At 43.4% G+C, this 21,804-nt stretch overlaps 2 protein-coding genes across 6 annotated transcripts in view; one reads left to right on the top strand and one right to left on the bottom strand.

Annotated features, from left to right (window-relative positions):
* LOC124043605 (voltage-dependent calcium channel gamma-6 subunit-like) overlaps positions 1-20,363 on the bottom strand; it is a 51,448-nt gene extending 31,085 nt beyond the window's left edge. For 2 of the 3 annotated variants that reach the window (XM_046362370.1, XM_046362371.1), the window contains exons 1-2: positions 20,303-20,358; positions 16,958-17,106 (exon numbers count right to left, since the gene is read on the bottom strand). The gene's annotated coding sequence lies outside the window, so the exon portion shown is untranslated. Of the gene's footprint in view, positions 1-16,957; positions 17,107-20,302 lie in introns of all 3 variants that reach the window. The other variant, XM_046362369.1, reaches the window with a different exon arrangement.
* On the top strand, positions 1,449-21,463 carry LOC124043576 (neuronal pentraxin-1-like). 3 transcript variants are annotated; one of them, XM_046362297.1, is made up of 8 exons: positions 1,455-1,498; positions 7,929-8,030; positions 8,343-8,460; positions 10,498-11,587; positions 13,252-13,990; positions 14,134-14,384; positions 17,453-17,632; positions 18,532-21,463. In XM_046362297.1, the coding sequence occupies exons 4-8, from the start codon at positions 10,844-10,846 to the stop codon at positions 18,739-18,741; spliced, it is 2,124 nt and encodes a 707-aa protein (XP_046218253.1). In that variant the 5' UTR covers positions 1,455-1,498; positions 7,929-8,030; positions 8,343-8,460; positions 10,498-10,843; the 3' UTR covers positions 18,742-21,463. The 3 variants fall into 3 exon arrangements, with proteins under 3 accessions (XP_046218255.1, XP_046218253.1, XP_046218254.1); XM_046362298.1 differs by having other exon boundaries at positions 8,343-8,547; XM_046362299.1 differs by lacking the exons at positions 7,929-8,030; positions 8,343-8,460 and having other exon boundaries at positions 1,449-1,498.
* The last annotated feature ends 341 nt before the right edge of the window (positions 21,464-21,804 follow it).

Raw genomic sequence — 21,804 nt, 5'->3', positions numbered from 1 at the left:
ATGGTATGGAGATACTGGTAAGGATATAGGGAACAATGAATGGAACCAAATACATGCAAATCCTTGAGACCTCGTACCGGACAACAATTTTTTTCTACAACGAGTCGGGCGCAAAGGACTTACTTCAGATACCCGAGAAGGCCCTCATCCCCGTCGCGTGAGAAAGAGACATCGGGTACATCGGTCTTGTAAGAATCCGATGGTAAGTGGGTAATCTGCCTCTACCATCAGTCAGTCCTATTAGCCAACGTACAATCATTGGATAACAAAATAGAGGAACTACGATCACGAATAACCTACCAACGGGACAATAAAAACGGTAATATCGGTAATATGTTTCACCGAGTCGTGGCTGAACAACGACATGGATAAAATACAGCTGGCAAGATTTATGCTGGATTGGCAAGATAGTACAGCTAACTCCAGTAAGAGAAGGGGAGGCAGCCTGTGTATATTTGTAAACAACAGCTGGTGCACAAAATCTAATATTATGGAAGTCTCAAGGTTTTGCTCGCCTGAGGTCGAGTATATCATGATAAGCGGTAGACCACACTATTTACCAAGAGAGTTTTCATCTATATTTTTCGTAGCTATCTATTTACCAAAAACCACAAACCGATGCTGGCACTAAGTCCGCACTCAATGAGCTGTATAAGGGCATAAGCAAAAAGGAAAACGCTCATCCTGAGGCTGCGCTCCTAGTGGCCGGGGACTTTAATGCAAGGAAATTTAGATCCGTTTTGCCTCATTTCTACCAGCATGTTAAATGTGCAACCAGAGGGAAAAAATACTCTAGACCATCTTTACTCCACACACAGAGACGCGTACAAAGCTCTCCCTCACCCTCCATTTGGCAAATCTGACCATCATTTTATCCCCCTGATTTCTGCTTACAAGGAAAAACTAAAGCAAGAAGCACCAGTGACTCGGTCACAATAAAAAAGTGGTCAGATGACGCAGATGCTAGGCTACAGGACTGTTTAAAAAAAAAATCCTTCTCTCTACTATTATTCTGACATTTCACTTTCTTAAAATAAACTGGTGATCTTAACTGACCTAAGACAGGGGATTTTTACTAGGATTAAACGTCAGGAATGGTGAAATACTGAGTTTAAATGTATTTGGCTAAGGTGTATGTAAACTTCCGACTTCAACTGTCTGTATTACATATTGTAAATATATGCTCATAAACATCTGTATTATACTCAGACAAATTGAATGCTTGGGTGTTCTTGGGCAAAGGTGTGTCCAAAGCAATGTAGGGAAATGAACAGAACCTGAGAAAGGGTACATATGGATGTCTGTAAAAGAAGGACAAGAAGAATCAAGAAAATGGTTGACCGTGAGAACCTGTAGGAGTGGAGGGATATTTAAACAAAGAGGTGAGAGAGACAGGGGGAGGAAGGGAGTTCAAATGATCCTCCTAGCGCAAATCCTTTTCAATCTGATCAGTGTTTGGGGATGGACTAACCAGCTTGGGACTGTAGCTTGTGACCAGGTAAGGGAACGTATTCACCCTAAAAAACACTTATTACTCCTTGATGGTTGCACTTTTTTTTGTACATATACAAATCTAAAAAGGTATTTTTGGATTGCCTTCAGGATAATCTGCTTTGCTTTGTCCAAACGGTTGAGAGCCTGGCTATAACTGTATTTTAGAAACGGAGAGTTGAGTCTTTCTGATTGAAAGTAAATGTCTCTAAAGTTGTAGGGTGCTGTTCTTACTCTCTGGTGAAGTCTTGGATTCAGAAGAAAAAGTTAGTATTAAACAATGTGCTCAAATTTGTAGGCATAGCTTTTATTGATCTCACTCACTGTAGAAGAGTGTTAGTAATTGTCAAGACACTTTACCTGGGACTCTACGAATGCCTATAATATGTCACTTGAAATAGGTAAATGTTTTTCATGTAAATCCATTCTACAATAGACAGATTGTTCCATAGGATCAAATGTGATATTTCAACTTTAGTATACGATCTGAAATTGTCACGTCAAACTAAGTCGTACAAATAGATAAGTTGCGACTGCTTATTTAGGAATAAAATAATTCCTTTGGAGTAACCAAATGTATTGTTGCAATTGTGCATGTTTGTTTTCAAGCTGCATTTGGGATTTGGATTGTGTATTATTTATTACTATTGGTAATTTTTCCATTTTCAACATGTATGGTCATTTCTGAAATCTTGTTTGTCAACTGCCTATTTTCTCAAGTTCATACTGTGGTATTGTGATTATGCTTCAATAGATATAGAATAGAGAAGTAGATTGAAATGTCAAGAAGAACCCTTTTGAAACCCCTTTTTCTAAAAGTGTAATGCTAAATCACAACATGATGATTGACTAGCGATACTGAATAGAGAATTTGTCCGAAATAGTTGGATAACAAGGTATTTCCCCAGTACATAAACACTTCCACTGTGCCAAGTCGGGTTTGGATAGTGCTAGTTACAGACTCAATGGGAACTTAGAGTTTGAAGTCAGATGATCACCTTGGTTGTGTTAATGGGAATATTCACCACTATAGGCATATTTCTCAGTCCAATGATATCTTTCAGCTGTTCTCTGGATGGGTTTGTGGCCACATGCTTGTGTCGAGGTCATGACATGACCTTTGACACAGGCCCACCGTTGACAACTTCAAATATTTGGCATCTCTACTTACTTGTGGTGATACAGAACCAATTATTTATTTGTTGCAGATATTTCTTATTGGTCATAACTGCATTTCACAAGTTATTTTAGAACGAAAGATTGAAAGGAAACACAGTGATTATTTTCGATCATTTCCTGTCCTCTGTGGATTACAATGAAACATTGGCTCTTCTGCAGCTTCAACTAATCTATGGTCAGATTAAGTGTCTGTGTTTTATTCTTAACACACTTGGAGTTTTTGAAGGCATGGTATACAGTTGTACAGGAGACACATGCCCTGCAGGATCCTGATACTGTAGCTGCCCAGCGGTGAATGTCACATCGTGTCATGGTTGAGGTTAAGTCGGGCACAACTTTTAGACCTTTGCTTTAACCCTTGCAGTGAGGTTAACACGGCTCAGCCTATTTATATGAAGTGTTATCAGCAAGCATGTTTAACAAGCCAAAATGAAGGGTCTGTTCATCACATGTTCCTGGTACTAATGTTTAAAAACTCCAGTTAACAAAACACTTGTTGGAAACAGCATGGGTCCCACTTAGACTGTGTTTTAGTAATTACATGGATGGACCAGTCTGTGGTGGTACACTGTAATTGTGCTACACAGTCGGGGGTAGCACAGAGGGGTATGGTACAGTGGTGCCCAGAGAATGAATAAGAGCCACACTGTACGTGTTAAAAGGCAACTCCACCATTTTTCAACCTAATTTTCATGAAAATATAAAGTAAAAAACGACAATCAAAAGTTAAAACATTTTCAAAACAGTGACTTTCAAACACTGAGATTAGCGGTGACATGGGGAGCAAGAGAATACCCTCCCTTGGACTGGAAACTTGTTGCAGGTTTTGAAAATCACTGTTTTTAAAAAACTTTTAATCCTGTCCTGTGATGTCACAGAGAAGCGTTTTTAGGGGGACTTTTTAACCACAGATCATTGAAACGAGCTGTTTCACATATGCAGACACTGGTTTGGTGTTGGTGATTATGAATATGAGGTTGAAAAGTGACAGAATTGTCCTTTCAGTGTTGAGCGCAAAAGGTTTTAAGGTTTTATTTCTATTTCTACACAGTTAATGTGCTAAGTATATACCCATGATACAATATATTATATGATACAAACCCATGAAGTGAAATATTGTACAATTTTAAAACTTTAATTTAGATTTAGGTTAAAGGAAATTGTGTACCATTCTTAGCACCTATAGTATACTGAACACTTATTCTATGACATTATTTGTGGAGTGCAAATATTTGCAAATACTCTGTGAGCAGTTATATTCTAGCGTATTCTATATATTGCGTCAAGGTTAACCCTTGTCTCCTCTCTACTCTTTCTAATTGATCACAGGCTTTCATTAGTCTCGTTCAAGCAACAGGGGGAATCACTGTGCCAAGTTTACATGCCAATCAGCCATGTTCAATACGCATGACGTGGGGCATGAGTCAAGCACAGCAGGGCACGAGGAGGAAAAGCTTCTTAAAAGCAACAGGAGAGGGCATATGGAGATGTCAACCCGCGTCTGGCCTGAATTGGCTTGTGGCCTGTAGACTGGCCCAGCAACTCTGACCCATGCTTTGACTTTCTGAAGTGAGCAGGCCAGGGCCAATCCTCTGCCCTACCATCGGGTTTTAATCCTGGGAATCCTATTAGTGAGACAACCTTTAGAGGAGGAAAGTCCCTCCGGGTCAGAAGACTTTGACTTGCCAAGGCTTGGGAAGATTCTTTGTGCGTAGGTAATCACCCAAAACAATAACATTTTGTCATTCCATTGACTTATTAAAGGGATACTTCAGGATTTTGCCAATGAGGCCCTTTGTCTTTGATGTAATGTCCTTAAAACCAGTCAAAATGAGGCTCAGTAGTGTGTGTGGCCTCCACGTGCCTGTATGACCTCCCCACAACGCCTGGGCATGCTCCTGATGAGGTGGCGGATGGTCTCCTGAGGGATCTCCTCCCAGACCTGGACTAAAACATCCGCCAACTCCTGGACAGTCTGTGGTGCAACGTGGCGTTGGTGGATGGAGCGAGACATGATGTCCCAGATGTGCTCAATTGGATTCAGGTCTGGGGAACGGGCGGGCCAGTCCATAGCATCAATGCCTTCCTCTTGCAGGAACTGCTGACACACTCCAGCCACATGAGGTCTAGCATTGTCTTGCATTAGGAGGAACCCAGGACCAACAGCACCAGCATATGGTCTCACAAGGGGTCTGAGGATCTCATCTCGGTACCTAATGGCAGTCAGGCTACCTCTGGCGAGCACATGGAGGGCTGTGTGGCCCCCCAAAGAAATGCCACCCCACACCATGACTGACTCACCGCCAAACCAGTCATGCTGGAGGATGTTGCAGGCAGCAGAACGTTCTCCACGGCGTCTCCAGACTGTCACGTCTGTCACATGTGCTCAGTGTGAACCTGCTTTCATCTGTGAAGAGCACAGGGCGCCAGTGGCGAATTTGCCAATTTTGGTGTTCTCTGGCAAATGCCAAACGTCCTGCACGGTGTTGGGCTGTATAAGCTCAACACCCACATGTGGACGTCGGGCTCTCATACCACCCTCATGGAGTTCTGACCATTTGAGCAGACACATGCACATTTGTGGCCTGCTGGAGGTCATTTTGCAGGGCTCTGGCAGTGCTCCTCCTACTCCTCCTTGCACAAAGGCGGAGGTAGCGGTCCTGCTGCTGGGTTGTTGCCCTCCTACGGCCTACTCCACATCTCCTGATGTACTGGCCTGTCTCCTGGTAGCGCCTCCATGCTCTGGACACTATGCTGACAGACACAGCAAACCTTCTTGCCACAGCTCGCATTGATGTGCCATCCTGGATGAGCTGCACTACCTGAGCCACTTGTGTGGGTTGTAGACTCCGTCTCATCACTAGAGTGAAAGCACCGCCAGCATTCAAAAGTGACCAACACATCAGCCAGGAAGCATAGGAACTGAGAAGTGGTCTGTGGTTATCACCTGCAGAACCACTCCTTTATTGGGGGTGTCTTGCTAATTGCCTATAATTTCCACCTGTTGTCTATTCCATTTGCACAACAGCATGTGAAATGTATTGTCAATCAGTGTTGCTTCCTAAGTGGACAGTTTGATTTCACAGAAGTGTGATTGACTTGGAGTTACATTGTGTTGTTTAAGTGTTCCCTTTATTTTTTTGAGCAGTGTATATTTTTGATTTTAGATTCTTCAAAGTAGCCATTCTTTGCATTGATTACAGCTTTGCACACTCTTGGCATTCTCTCAACCAGCTTCAACTGGAATGCTTTTCCAACAGTCTTGAAGGAGTTCCCACATATGCTGAGCACTTGTTGGCTGCTTTTCCTTCACTCTGCTGTCCCATTCATCCCAAACCATCTCAACCAGGTTGAGGTCGGGTGATTGTAGAGGCCAAGTCATCTGATGCAGCACTCCATCACTCTCCTTCTTGGTCAAATAGCCCTTACACAGCCTGGAGATGTGTTGGGTCATTGTCCTGTTGAAAAACAAATGATAGTCCCACTAAGTGTACACCAGATGGGATATGATATTGCTGCAGTGTGCCTTGAATTCAAAATAAATCACCAGCAAAGGACCCCCACACCATCACACGTCCTCCTCCATGCTTCACAGTGGGAACTACACATGCGGAGATCATCCGTTCACCTACTCTGCATCTCACAAAGACACAGCAGTTGGAACCAAAAATAAAACAATTGAACTCCCAAGGACAGATTTCCACCAGTCTAATGTCCATTGCTGTGTTTCTTGGCCCAATCAAGTCTCTTCTTATTATTGGTGTCCTTTAGTAGTGGTTTCTGTGCAGCAATTCGACCATGAAAGCCTGATTCACGCAGCTTCCTCTGAACAGTTGATGTTGAGATGTGTCTGTTGCTTGAACTCTTTGAAACATTTATTTAGGCTGCAATCTGAGACATAAATGGTATCCACGAGTTCATCTCACTCTGGATGAATTGAAAATCTGAGCAATTACCAGAATCTTTCACTAGACTAAGACTTTTCTGTAATTTCAATAGTAAAACATTGTAGCGTGCACAGTAAAATACTGTAAATCTGTTTTACAGCATTAATGCTGTAGATTGCACTACATAATGGGTAAATGCTGAACAAAATACTGTTATTAACTGTAATTGGACGCCTCCTGTAAAAAATCAAACCTACTGTATTTCTTTATTGTAGTAGCTTATGCCTGCTGTAGATTCAAATGATCACTTTCAGGCGCTAACCTCATGCTGTCTGGTGAGACACATGAATATCAGACTATTTTATTAAATGTATTTTTGAAGCTGCTGTGAAGTGGAAGAAATGTTCAGCAGCTACTGGGTAGGTATTGTACGTTGACTTAAAAATGAGTTATTTTATTGCTAGCCAACGTGGAATTACTGCATGTTTTTTTTTAGCTAGTTAGCTAGCTCAAGTTGACACAAGCCATTTCAGTCTGCTCTAAATTGCTTTGTAAATATCTTGCTGTGCGACGTAGAAAATAAATTACCCAAATAATAATTGTTGTGATGATGGGCTTCACTGTACCGCAGCTTCTGAGTGCCATAGAGAATAAACTGAGTGCAGATTCTGGACCATTATGTTTTCAACATTACTACAAAGAAAATTGCTTATTTATAGCAATTAAAAAGATATGACCCATATTACTGGCGGAATGTTTTTTTTCACGACTTGACATGTAGCATTTAACACAAACCACGTAGAGGGCCGTTAAACTACTCACAAGCCTCAGCCGCTAAAGCCAATAAGAATGACCAGTGCACCGGTGTTGTGTCGAGGTGCCTGCCGACCTAAGGTGCTTCCACTGGGCAGCTCTATCAAAGTGTCGCTGGCGGTAGCTAGTAACATGGCCAATTTTTAAAAATATATCTTTTAAATTTCAAGTAGGATAGCAGCCTACACACGAAATAATGAATATTGGTAGCCATCTAGATGTCATCGTGATACAGTCTACTCTAGGGGGAATGACAACAACACCGGGACCATGTCCTCCTTAGCTGTCACGTCCGTGTCCGTACAACCTCTCAACAACATTGTTCCATAATGTATTAGCTAAACCTGTTCACTTTACCAGTAGTATACAAACATTAAGTGGCACAGAAATAAAGGAAAATGTTTTGAGTCTGGTAAAATCACCTGTGGTGTTGTGTAGGCTATAGCAATGTTTTATTAGTTAGCTAGGGTTTGAGGTAGGTGTATCTAGCTGTCTTATGTGTATTTCTTCAATAGCTCAATTGATTTCATAAACTAAATTGGATATATGGCTGTACAGGTTGGAATCAACCCAAGATGATGAATCCTGAAGATGTGTCAACCCCTACCGTGCCCCATTCTTCCAAGAGCTCACTGAGTTTGAATGAAGACCTCTAGTGAGGTAAGTACAGTACACACACACCAGTGGATGCTGAGGGGAGGACGGCTCATAACAATGGCTGGAGCCGAATCAGTGGAATGGTATCAAACACATGGAGAACATGTATTTGGTGTATTTGATACCATTCCACTGATTCGGCTCCAGCCATGAGCACGTCATCTCCAATTAATGTGCCACCAACCTCCTGTGACACATACACACACGACACTGGCTTGATTATGTCCCTTGTCACCTATCTTTTTACCCACAGAGTAACAGCTCTGGTGCTCCTTGCCTCTCATTCTATTCTTAATTTGTCTATGTTTGTCCTAGGGGTGAGAAGAGCTGACAAATCAGAACTGAGGAGGATTGTTACGGAGCCCCATGAGGAACACCTGATGCTGGGCTGACTTCTCTCTCCTATCTGCTCTCCAGTCCAAACTGTTCCGCTGTGTGTTTCTGCGCCTCTAAACCCCCTTACCCTGAATAGTTGCTCTGATGACCATGGATCTAGGATTGTACCCAAGATCCATCTTGGGTACAATTAACTCCATCTTCCTCTCTCTCTCTCTTTGTCTCACTCTCTCCCCCACACAATATCGTTTTTAAATTAGTGTTGTAATGATGATTTTATTTGGTTACACATGTGTCAACAATTCTTACTTCTATTGTCAATTCTGTTGTTGATTTGTTAATGTTTTTAACCAATTTCAATAAATGTATTTTTCTTACATTTAGATTTTAGGGAGAATTTTACTACATTTACAGCATTATACAGGCACCAAACTTAATACTGTAATTTTGCTTTACAGCAGAGATGTATGTTACAATACTATTTTCCTTACTGCTGTAAATTTACAGTAAGGAAAATAGTTAAACACATTATTTGTCTAATACACTGTAGATAGAAATATAGCTTGCCGATATAAAGAATTGCCAACTTGACATTGACAAACGTATATTGTATGTATTAATCTCATCAAAATATCGGACTGGGGATGATATTTTAAGAAGTAGGCCTATCGGTAGGCGTGGTGACTTGATGAAAGCCATGGGGATGATATTTTAAGAAGTAGGCCTATCGGTAGGCGTGGTGACTTGATGATAGCCATGGGGATGATATTTTAAGAAGTAGGCCTATCGGTAGGCGTGGTGACTTGATGAAAGCCATGGGGATGATATTTTAAGAAGTAGGCCTATCGGTAGGCGTGGTGACTTGATGATAGCCATGGGGATGATATTTTAAGAAGTAGGCCTATCGGTAGGCGTGGTGACTTGATGATAGCCATGGGGATGATATTTTAAGAAGTAGGCCTATCGGTAGGCGTGGTGACTTGATGATAGCCATGGGGATGATATTTTAAGAAGTAGGCCTATCGGTAGGCGTGGTGACTTGATGATAGCCATGGGGATGATATTTTAAGAAGTAGGCCTATCGGTAGGCGTGGTGACTTGATGATAGCCATGGGGATGATATTTTAAGAAGTAGGCCTATCGGTAGGCGTGGTGACTTGATGATAGCCATGGGGATGATATTTTAAGAAGTAGGCCTATCGGTAGGCGTGGTGACTTGATGATAGCCATGGGGATGGGTAAGAGCCTTATAAGAAAGTGTCCTGGTGCTCTCTGCTACCTTCTCCTGGTTTTGCCTCACTTTCTGTCTGACCTCCTATTCAGGAAGTGCAGGATTAATTGAGGCCTTATACCTACTCTTAGAATGTTTGCTGAAGTCATATAGGTGGTTTGATGGAATACAATCTCTGATTAGGAATAACATATAAATGCTAACAATGCTAACTTTGCGTAAGAGGTCAGTAAATGCCATTCCCCAGATAAACATGTGCATAAACAACCTACTATATCCCTGGTCAAGAGCAGTTCTTTCCATTACTGTACATTGTAACTCAGGGCTACGGTGCTACTGTATCCTAGTCTGTACACACCACCTCAATCACACTGGCATTATTTGCGGCTCTTTCAATATAGATTCTTTGGTGACAGCCCCTTGTCTCGCACAACTGTTCCCCTGTTGTTCCACTATGAATAACCTCCTAGCCCTGCATAGTAAACTGCCTGCCTGCCCACATTAAAATGAAAACCATCATTCATTTAACTGCATCCTGATGACTGCCTTGTAATCTGATTACACTGCCCAGGGGGGTTCTCAGTTGATGCAGTTGGCATCATTCACTGAAGGCCATTGCTGGCTCATTGAAAACCAATAGCGGTGACTGATTGACTAAATAATTGTAGTTTCATTGTTTATGACCCCAGCTCCATTACTCCCCACCGCTGCTCTGCTCGAGTTCTGTCATCGCCATCCTATTGCTCTGTACTGTTCAGTATATCAATGTACTTCTGATCTTGCCCTTGTATGTTGCTGTTGTCTACTCACTGAAGTGATAGCATTTCTCAAGACTTAAAAAAAGTATTTCCAATTAAGCTTTTAAAGTGCCAATGACTTATCGCCTTTGTCTTTTCCTTCCAGATGGAAGCACCATCGGCCCTCACGGATAGATAGAAGCCGGCTATAAAGGGATTATTTTGGCTGCCGAACACAGGAGGCACGCTGTGCCACGACGGTCCACCTGGAGGCAGACCCCTCTTCCCTGAACAGAGGAAAAGGACTTTGGCACAAAGGGCTTTGGCACAAGGTCCTGCGTGTTGGAACACTTCTTGAAGGAATTGACCCTGTTGGACAGGGGATTTTGGACTGTTTTGCCATGTGTCAAATCAGCTTGCCATCCGCTCCAAATGACCTCTACTCGTGGTATACATCACACCAAAAATAAAGCGTGGAAGGACAGTCTCCCCTGACAGGAGAGAACGAAAATATGCCCGACAATGCCATTCCACCCCTGATGCTTTTGCCTAAAGTGAAAATGCGTTGGAGTGGAGTTCTCCCAGTTTTCATCCTACCCTCTTTGCCTCTTTTTTCTCTACTCCTTTATTCTCTCATATCTTCCTCGGTGGCTGTTGTTAGTTTGCCGGGATTAGACTATGACTATGGAGCCCAGCCAAAGTTTGTTTGTACCCCGATTCCAGCGGATGCAGACCCCAGCTGCTTCACACCAGGCGGGGCAGCACACGGACCTGCCCACGACAGACCCAGCAGTAATGGGCATCATGGACCTGCTGCAGGGGCGCCCAATGGTAACGGCAGGAGGTCGATGGGAATGGGGATAGGAATATCAGACGAGGCCAAATCCACCATCCTGCACCTTCGCGAGAGCCTGGTGCGGCAAAAGGAGACCATCTTAGACCAGCGGGAGACGATCAGGGAACTGACTGCCAAGCTGACCCTCTGTGAGGGCTTTGACCGGGGGGTGGGTCATCACGATGACCATCACGACAACCACCATGGATCCCCGCGTCTCAACACCCATCACCCGAGCTCGCACCACGCCCACCATGATGCTGACCACCACGGGGATCCACACTACCCACTGAACAATGGACATCGATCGGACCCACACCACCGAGGGAAGGACAACGCTGGGAGCAAGCATGGGGCCTTCTCCCCTGAGAAAACTAGGAAAACGCTACAGACACTCAAGGAGAGGCTGGAGAACTTGCAGGTCAGTGGGAACAACAACAAAGGTTGAGTAGGAAGAGGGATAGGAAGCTTATTGGTCCTTTGTGTGAATTTAGGTTATCTTATGCGTCACTACGGGGCACTGTGTCTCGCTACTGACCTGGAATGAAGCACGACAATGGGTGCTCCAGCTTTCTCTCACGCCGTGAGGATATCAGTGGCCTACAGCCCAAGCTCCATCCATGTGCATGCGTAGGAAGACATAAGTTGATAAGTTAATTATCCCGACTCTCACCCTAGAGGATATATTGCACTGATCCCATGGGAATTCATGAAGCCTAGGAGAAGGTTTTGTTTAGTGATTGTATGACATATGACCATTGACACTAACAACCAACTTTTTATTTTCTTTATTTTCCCATGAATCAAGGAAGTTCCTGTATATACAAAATCCAACTTAATTGACCAACATTTTGGGGATTCCGAAAGATCATTTTTTGGTTCTAATTGATTTCGGTTTCTCACCCATTTTCTTAAAGCGATTCTAGCACTCTATAATGAATTGTAAGACTTGCTATGAGACATGCTATAGGCGTATATCCTATACAAGTACTACTAACACTTAATAACACTGGTGGTTCATAGAAAGTAGAGCCCAACCTATATGTTTTCTTTGGGGTCCGATAACGATTCAGATATTTTGTGGGACAAAACTGACCAACACCAATATATCTGTCGATTTAGTGTTTTACAACAGGGAAATTGAAAAGTTACATTTTTCCACACCAAGTTTTCCTAAATTTCCATCCAAAAGAGTAATTGTCCAAGAAATTTCTTCAAATGTTGATTTCTTACATTGTGACAATGAAAATGAGAATGGACGCTAGTGTTCAGATAAGCATGCGATTCACTTTTTTCCATCCCTTTTACTGAATAATGAAACTATATATATCGGTCAGGCTCTAAAAATAAAGTGTTACCAAAACAAACGTGCTATAAGACATCACAGTGGCATATATCCTATACAAGCATTAATAACACTTAATAACACTGATGGTTCATAGAAAGTGTTACCAAATGTCTTGAGGGTGTTAGACAAAGACAGTTCAGCTGAGATTGGCCTCCCGAGTGGCTCAACTGTCTAAGGCACTGCTTCGCAGTACTAGAGGCATCACTACAGATCCGGGTTTGATCCCGGGCTGTGTCGCAGCCGGCCGGGACCGAGAGACCCATGAGGCGGCACACGATCGGCCCAGCATCGTCTGGATCAGGGGAGGTTTGGCTGGCTGGGATGTCCTTGTCCCATCGCGCTCTAGCAACTCCTTGTGGCGGGCCGGGGCGCATGCACGCTGACTTCGGTCGCCAGCCGTACAGTGTTTCCCCCGACACATTGGTGCGGCTGGCTTCCGGGTTAAACGAGCAGTGTGTCAAGAAGCAGTGTGGCTTGGCAGGGTTGTGTTTCGGAGGACGCTTGGCTCTCGACCTTTACCTCTTTACCTGGGAAAAGACTGTAACTAACAATTGGATATCACGAAATTGGGGAGAAAAAGTGGTAAACAAATACAAAAAAAGTCCTATTATGGAAATAAATTCCAACTGATATTTTAGTTTGCTCCACAAAGTTTGAATAACCAAGCACATGGACTAATAATAAGGCATGCAAACATTTCCAATTGTAACTATTAATCATTTTCTCTCTTTCTCCAGGCCAGGAATTCCTCCAGCTCCTATTCAAGCTCACTGAGAGACCTCCTGCAACGCAAAATCAATGCACTTGAGAAGCAGCTCAACAATCACTACGGTGGGCATCATGATTATGGTCACCATGACGACCACCACGATGACCACCATGACGACCACCACGATGACCACCATGACGACCACCACGATGACCACCATGACGACCATCACGAAGACCAACATGGACCCGACCACCATCATGATGATCGACACGATGACCACCACGATGACCACCACGATGACCACCATGGACCCAGTCACCACGACGATCACCATGATGACCACCACGAGACCCGCACCCCCACCCCCACCCACCACAACAACCGCCACAACAACCGTCAAAACAGTCGCCATGACCGACACTATGACCGCCACTATGATCGTAGCCATGGCCGCCATGACACCCACCATAACGACCACAATGGCGAACACCATGATGACCATCACAACGACCGTCATGGCGAACACCATGATGACCATCATGACCTTCACCACGATGACCACCATGATGATCTTCACGATGACCACCATGATGACCACCATGGAAACGGTCACAGTGACGATGGTCACCATGGCAACGACGACCGTGGCCATCATCCTCGTCCATCCTATAACAGCAAGCCGCCGGCTCCAAGACCTCTTGGCCGTGGACACAACAAGCTTGAAACTGTGTTGAGCCACCTTAACCACAGGAACAATGACCCTGGTATTAAAACTCTGATAATAACCCACTTTGACACTGTATACTATTTTCCGAGTTATATCATGCATGGCGAGTTGTATTTGCAGGTCCAAATACTCAGTATCAGCTGTTCATTGCTCATATTTTGCTGTCTTGTACCCTAACAGGTACCCGGAAAAAGCCAAATAGTCCGGATGCTTTCCAGATTGGCTTCCCTATGCGCACTAACTTCATATATGGGAAAATAAAGAGGACCCTGCTCAACGAAATCTTCGCCCTCACTGTCTGCCTCTGGATAAAAGGGGGATCAGGGCCTGGCCTCGGCACTCCCTTCTCCTACTCTGTACCGGGACAGGCCAACGAACTGGTTCTGATCGAATGGGGCAACAACCCCATGGAACTACTGGTCAACGACAAGGTAAGAGCATGATTGATTATTTTACATACTTTCACGTTGTGCCCCTAGTGACCAATTTGTGAAGATCTATATATTTGTCCTCACTTCTTACACACATACACTCTCCTACTATAAGGTTTCCTACTGTGATGTGTCACAATGTGATGTGTCATACAATGACTGTACGTACATACCCCAACCAGAAGCCATGGATTACAGGCAACATTCGCACTGAGCTAAAGGGTAGAGCTGCCGCTTTCAATGTGTGGGACTCTAACCCGGAAGCTTACAAGAAATCCTGTTATGCCCTGCGACGAACCATCAAACACATAAGAAAAGCATCAATACAGGGTTAAGATTGAGTCATACTACACCGGCTCCGACGCTCGTCTTATGTGGCAGGGCTTGCAAACTATTACAGACTACAAAGGGAAGCACAGCCGCGAGCTGCCCAGTGACACGAGCCTACCAGACGAGCTAAATCACTTCTATGCTCGCTTCGAGGCAAGCAACACTGAGGCATGCATGACAGCATCAGCTGTTCCGGACGACTGTGTGATCACGCTCTCCGTAGCCGACGTGAGTAAGACCTAGAAACAGGTCAACATACACAAGGCTGCAGGGCCAAACGCATTACCAGGACATGTGCTCCGGGCATGTGCTGATCAACTGGCAGGTGTCTTCACTGACATTTTCAACATATCCCTGATTGAGTCTGTAATACCAACATGTTTCAAGCAGACCACCATAGTCCCTGTGCCTAAGAACACTAAGGTAACCTGCCTAAATTACTACTGACCCGTAGCACTCACGTCTGTAGCCATGAAGTGCTTTGAAAACCTGGTCATGGCTCACATCAACACCATTATCCCAGAAACCCTAGACCCACTCCGATTTGCATACCTCCCAAACAGATCCACAGATGATGCAATCTCTATTGCACTCCACACTGCCCTTTCCCACCTGGACAAAAGGAACACTTATGTGAGAATGCTACTCATTGACTACAGCTCAGCGTTCAACACCATAGTACCCTCAAAGCTCATCACTAAGCGAAGGACCCTGGGACTAAACACCTCCCTCTGCAACTGGATCTTGGACTTCCTGATGGGCCGCTCCCAGGTGGTGAGGGTAGGTAGCAACATATCTGCCACGCTGATTCTCAACACTGGAGCTCCTCAGGGGTGCGTGCTCAGTCCCTTCCTGTACTCCCTGTTCACCCACGACTGCATGGCCAGGCACGACTCCAACACCATCATTAAGTTTGCAGACGACACCAGTGGTAGGCCTGATCACTGACAACGACAAGACAGCCTATAGGGAGGAGATCAGAGACATGGCCGGGTGGTGCCAGAATAACAACCTATCCCTCAACATCACCAAGACTAAGGAGATGATTGTGGACTAAAGGAAAAGGAGGATTATCATTGATGGGGCTGTAGTGGAGCAGGTTGAGAGCTTCAAGTTCCTTGGTGTCCACATCAACAACAAACTAGAATGGTCCAAACACACCAAGACAGTCGTGAAGAGAGCACAACAAAGCCTATTCCCCCTCAGGAAACTAAAAAGATTTGGCATGGGTCCTGAGTTCCTCAAAAGGTTCTACAGCTGCAACATTGAGAGCATCCTGACTGGTCGCATCACTGCCTGGTACGGCAATTGCTCGGCCTCTGACCGCAAGGCACTACAGAGGGTATTGCGTACGGCCTAGTACATCACTGGGGCTAAGCTGCCTGCCATCCAGGACCTCTACACCAGGCGGTGTCAGAGGAAGGCCCTAAAAATTGTCAAAGTCCCCAGCCACCCCAGTCATAGACTGTTCTCTCTACTACTGCATGGCACGTGGTACCGGAGTGCCAAGTCTTGGACAAAAAGGCTTCTCAACAGTTTTTACCCCAAAGCCATAAGAATCCTGAACAGGTAATCAAATGGCTACCTGGACTATTTGCATTGTGTGCCCCCCCCAACCCTCTTTTTTACGCTACTTCTACTCTCTGTTTATCATATATGCATAGTCACTTTAACCATATCTACATGTAAATACTACCTCAATCAGCCTGACTAACTGGTGTCTGTATGTAGCCTCGCTACTTTTATAGCCTCGCTACTGTATATAGCCTGCCTTTTTACTATTGTTTTATTTCTTTACTTACCTATTGTTCACCTAATACCTTTTTTGCACTATTGGCAAGAGCCTGGAAGTAAGCATTTCACCTGTTGTATTCACACGTGACAAATAAACTTTGATTTGATAGCATTTAGAAAAGGAGTGTTTCACCATTTTGAATCATAATTCTAAATAAGACGGCGCTTATGTTATCAGTCAGTTGCCCCATTGGCAGCACAAGTGGAAAATCAATCACCTCAAGGCAAGCAAGCTTTACACCTCAGTGTCAGGTGACTCCACTCTTATCCGATCAGGCACCGGAATTTGATTTATCTCCTGTCCTCAAGGAGCGAGGCAGGAGGCAGTTACAGTTCACCTGCTGCCTCCTCTCACCTAGTCTTGCCTCCTGAGAGACAGTGGTTCTGTCTTCATTTATCATCCTCCCTAATGGCGTAAGACCACAGAGGGCAAAGGGCAAGCAGCTTACCTAGCACAGTCATGTGAAGAGACGTCTAATGAGAGGGTGGACACGGGGATAGACACATGGTCTGGGCCCATACCTCAGCATGAGTCAGGGTTTCTCCCAGACAAGAGGGGATTTGGTGGTTAAACCTGGGAGATGCCGAGCTATGGCACCTGAAGGATATGACACAAAAGAAAAGAAGGCCATCGCATTTCAATTGGTGAGCTATTTGTACCTATTCACAAAACCTGGCAAATCATTTACAAAATATCTCCAACAACATTTGTGTTTAATTTACCTTCTGAAGGTGTCATTTTTCTAAATGCCCAAGACAATGACACTAATATCCTGTTCTGTGAGTAGTCAATTAAACTGGTAATAATCTCTCTTTCTCCGAACAGGCCGTGACTTTGCTCTTTTTACTCACGGAAATCTTTTGTTTAGACTCTGTGGATTAAGCCAATCAATCAATCAATGCAATTAGTTAATTATGCCATTGCCTCTATTTTCTTTGCACAGGCAGTGACATTGCCCATGGCAATGACAGATGGGAAGTGGCAACATCTGTGCGTGACATGGTCGACACACGATGGGCATTGGGAGGCCTTCCAGGACGGTGTAAAAAGGGGATCTGGAGAGAATCTATCTGCATGGCATCCCATCAAGCCTGGTGGAGTCTTTATTCTGGGCCAGGAACAGGTACATCTCCACGTTTTATTTCTATGAATTTTCACACTCAAAGTTCTGAAGAACATATAAAAGCTGGGTTAGGAACCGTACATTTCTAAACATCAGTACTGGATCCCACAGCTGACACAAAATGTTGCCAGCAGGGAATTACTTGTCACACTTACAGTGTGTGTTTGCTGATTTTAGGATTCGCAAACACTAAAAGCTGTTAATACAATCATGTTAAAGCGGATTATCGTCTAGTTGTGTCCTGAGAAGACACAGGCTATTGCCAAAAACTAAGCTTGGAAATCAGTACATTGGTGACTGTGATATGTGGTTGTCTCACTTAGCTATCTTAAGATGAATGTAAAAACTGTATGTGGCTCTAGACAAGAGATTCCAGCCTGGTCTCATAGACTAGACGTAAGATAGTAAATGCAAATCCGTGACACCCAAATTAGTATGGTATGGTTACATTAGACAGAAGTTTACTTAAGGCTAAAACAAAAGTAGGGTGGTTAGTAGGGGTGAATAGGGGATGGGTGGGCATAAAATGCAAAAGTCTAGCAACCCAAAGGTTGCGTGTTAGAATATCATCATGGACAATTTTAGCTAATTAGCAATTTTGCAACTACTTACTACTTTTTTGCTACTTGGTATGTTAGTTAAACCTTCCCCTTAAGCCGAACCTTAACATGACACTAGGTCATGAGAAGGTTTAAGAACAAAGGTTGATTGATCTGAACTGCCTAGTTTTAGAACATTGTTAGTGACTAACCAACCTTGTTTTAAAGGAATTAAAAAGGTGGAAAACTCAGACATCTGTTTAAATAATTGCGTCTTTATCGTTTACTGTGGGATAGATTGTTCTTGTTCATGTTTTGTGGGCCTTTACACTTAATAATAATGCTGTGCTTTCCTAACAGGACGCCCTAGGTGGCCGATTTGACGCCACCCAGTCCTTCGTGGGCGAAATGTCAGACCTCCAGTTGTGGTCCCGCGTTCTCACGCCCAATGAAATCTACAGCCAGGCTTCCTGTGGAGGTCACATGGCCGGTGACCTCATCACCTGGACAGAGGCAGTGGTTGAGCTTCACGGTGGGGTCACCAAATACCCCTTCGACCCCTGCCACTAAGCACTACCCCACTCTGCCTCATTAAAAATGTCTGATCACCAAGCCCATGATGTCAGTCAACCAGCTGTACGGTGTGGCAGCAAGGGCTCTGTGCCCTACGCTGCAGAGACATTCTGCTATTTTTGCCATCCATTTCCTCTCTGTTCTGCCTTCCCCCTCGCTGGGCCGAGGAACTGAGAGGACTTTAAAAGAGCAACGGCTGGATATAACCGAATGGTCATGACTACAGCTGCTCCCGAGATCCAGTACAGGAAATAGGATTCCCTGTCTCTAGATGGGTCCATCCATGTATGCCCCGGCCTTAGCAAAGCCCTTCATCAGTCAGGTGTTCAAAGAATCAAAACCTTTTTTTTCTGGGACGTATTACGCCTGGATATGGTTCACAATAGTCCAGGTGTTATTTGTTTGTCTTTCTGTTTTTGACTGGTGAGCAGGATGATACCAGTGATGAAAAGGAAAGCACTGAGGTAGAATGCTCATAAACCAACTTTGGACAGTATGGAATGAACAACCTAAAGGGACTGAAAACAGAGCCCTGCAGATGGCAAGTGTATGAGTTGGAAGACATTGATAAAGATTTGATGGTTGAATGTGAGGGATTACGTATTATTGTTTTGAACGTGAAGATGGGAGGAGCTCCTCTAGGGATGTTGTTTTGAGACTTTTAGCCTGTCCCGACTCTACCAGAGATTTTAGAGGCCTGTTTTCTACTACTGTGTTGTACACACATGCAACTGATCAACATTCCACTGGAATTTTTCACAGGAACTTAGCTCTACAAATAGCTGATGGTGCTCTGCTTTTGGTTAAAGGAGTTTGCTTTGTCTGTTTGCGGAAACATATTTTTGTAAGTACGTGTGTTTTAATAAAAAGTTAAAAAGGTGGACATTTTGTAAGCTGGAATGTCTGTTTTAACACAGCAAAACTTGTGGGTTTGGTTTCGACGTATTTCTATGAGTGTGTCTGAAATGGCTGCCAGGTTTGATGCAACAGCAGAGCAGAGTTGACATTGTCAAGACTGACTTGTGGACAGGTGCCCGCATAAATACAGGTTAACTGGCTGTCAAGAGTTCTAAGGTAATGCTGACATCTCCATGGTAACCTGTGGCTTACAGTGGGATTTACCTGACAAGTAGAGCTCTGACCCAGATCCAGACTATTTCCGTGCTGTCAGTAGCATACACATGCTCTCAAAATAGGCTAAATTCACACATGCACTCACATGCACTCACATGCACTCACATGCACTCACATGCACTCACAACAGCTTGGAAACAAAAATGTAATGCTGTAATGCTCTAAAAAATCTGTTGCTTTTTATTAGTTGGGTCTTGTGTTTTTAATGCATGTAAAATACTTATACAAATCTGAAAAATATAGCCTATGTATTGAATATCAACTGTGAAATTGCATAAACAAATACACACCATTACATTTTTGGTAAGTATAACTTATTGTACACAACACGTCCTTTCCTTATCTATCCTTTCAGTGTATATGTCCATCCCTTATCTGTCTGTACAGCATACAAATGAGGAATGTATTTTATTAGTTCACTTACCCCCATTTCAGTGTATTAAGTTTGGACTGTCTATCGTCTCATTGTTTCACTTGAACACGGATCGTAAATGCACAGAACAATGAGACAGATATTTCACGGGATGGATAAATGCGAAGCATCCGGTTGCTGTTTCCACTCACGACCAGATATGGTGATGAGAGGAAGCCCAGTGGCTGGCATTGGGAGAAGATGGAGCCAGATGGATTTTGGCTGACATTTTGCAAATTCTTTCCTTGATGAAACATTTGAACTCGATACAGTTTTCTGTAATCTGTAACAAACAGAGTGGACAACGTCTTGTAAACTTTACCCTTTGCCAAAGTTTTAAAAAACTGCATTATTTAGAAGGAATGCAAGGGCGAATTGAGTTATTGCACACTTCACAAAGTAGACGTTCCCTAATGTAAATATGCAAATAAATACTAGAATTCGCCAATAGGATCTCGCTAGCTAGTGCTTGGTTCTGCCCATATTCTTGCTTGGTTCTGCCCACTATGATTCATTTGCTCCCATTGGAAATAAAAGGCTCTGGTCTATCTTGGGCTAGTTATAAAACATCTTTGGTAAAAGGGTCTGTTGTTGCCATGGTGATAGTACAGACCTTGGCTGGACATAGCCCCCTGTTGCTAATAATCATTGCAACCATTACAGTATGTTAGTAAATATTTGTTAATGCACCTTTGTGAGAGGACATGGATTGGTATGGATTGTTTTATAAGAGTTTATAATGCCAAGATGAGCATTAAAAAAAACATGCTCCAGTTTATTTTCCTGATAGTGGGCTAAATGTATGTAATGTTTCCCAACATTTTGTGTGTATGTTTCTAATTCATTACATTTAAAAAAGATGATTGATTAATGAATGCTAATACAATTGGATAAAATGCAGTTTAAACATAGTATTGAATGCAGTTTCACCATCAGAATCTACGTTGCTTCCATAAAGTTTGTATAATCTCGCCTTTGGTATACATTTTATCTGTATATAAAGAAATTCTCAATAGCTTAGTTTTTCTTGTCTGTAAATATTGAACAACCTTTTATTTATTCATGTCTGTGTATTTGTTCAAAAAGTCCCTTTCCTGTGTATGTAAGCCAAAACTATAAGATGAATCGTAAAACGTAAACAAGAAATAAAGGGACTAACTCTGGTAAATATTATTGCATATTTCATGAACGGGTATTTCATGTATTTTCTTTCATTGGTGGTCAGTCTTATGAAGACGAATAATGTTTGTTAAAAAACTGTGTTACTGCTTGGATAGAGCAAAAGCTTGCACCCACACCAGCCATCACAGGGTAAAAAAAATCCAAACATGTAGCATACTGTGAAGGGCAGCTAGTGCTATATATTGCTTACACTTATCCAGTCCCTTTACAGATCTGTGAACACCAAAGGGGTAATGGGTGGGAGCTACACACAAAGGAAACAGCAGCATGACTCATGATTAGAATTCTTCAGTGAGTCCAACTTGTTTGCCACAAGAGGGTGTTAGTTGCCT

This window comes from Oncorhynchus gorbuscha, linkage group LG09 (assembly GCF_021184085.1).
Source record: "Oncorhynchus gorbuscha isolate QuinsamMale2020 ecotype Even-year linkage group LG09, OgorEven_v1.0, whole genome shotgun sequence".
Taxonomy (NCBI): Eukaryota; Metazoa; Chordata; class Actinopteri; order Salmoniformes; family Salmonidae; genus Oncorhynchus; species Oncorhynchus gorbuscha.
The sequence above is the reverse complement of the archived record's forward strand: the minus strand, read 5'-3'. Positions and strand labels throughout refer to the sequence as shown.

Bases quoted from the DNA above. Each gene is read 5' to 3' on its own strand.
- LOC124043576 (XM_046362299.1), top strand. From the start codon at position 10,844: ATGCCCGACAATGCCATTCCACCCCTGATGCTTTTGCCTAAAGTGAAA. The intron at 11,588-13,251 runs GTCAGTGGGAAC...CTCTTTCTCCAG, and splicing joins AGAGGCTGGAGAACTTGCAG to GCCAGGAATTCCTCCAGCTC. The intron at 17,633-18,531 runs GTACATCTCCAC...CTTTCCTAACAG, and splicing joins TTATTCTGGGCCAGGAACAG to GACGCCCTAGGTGGCCGATT.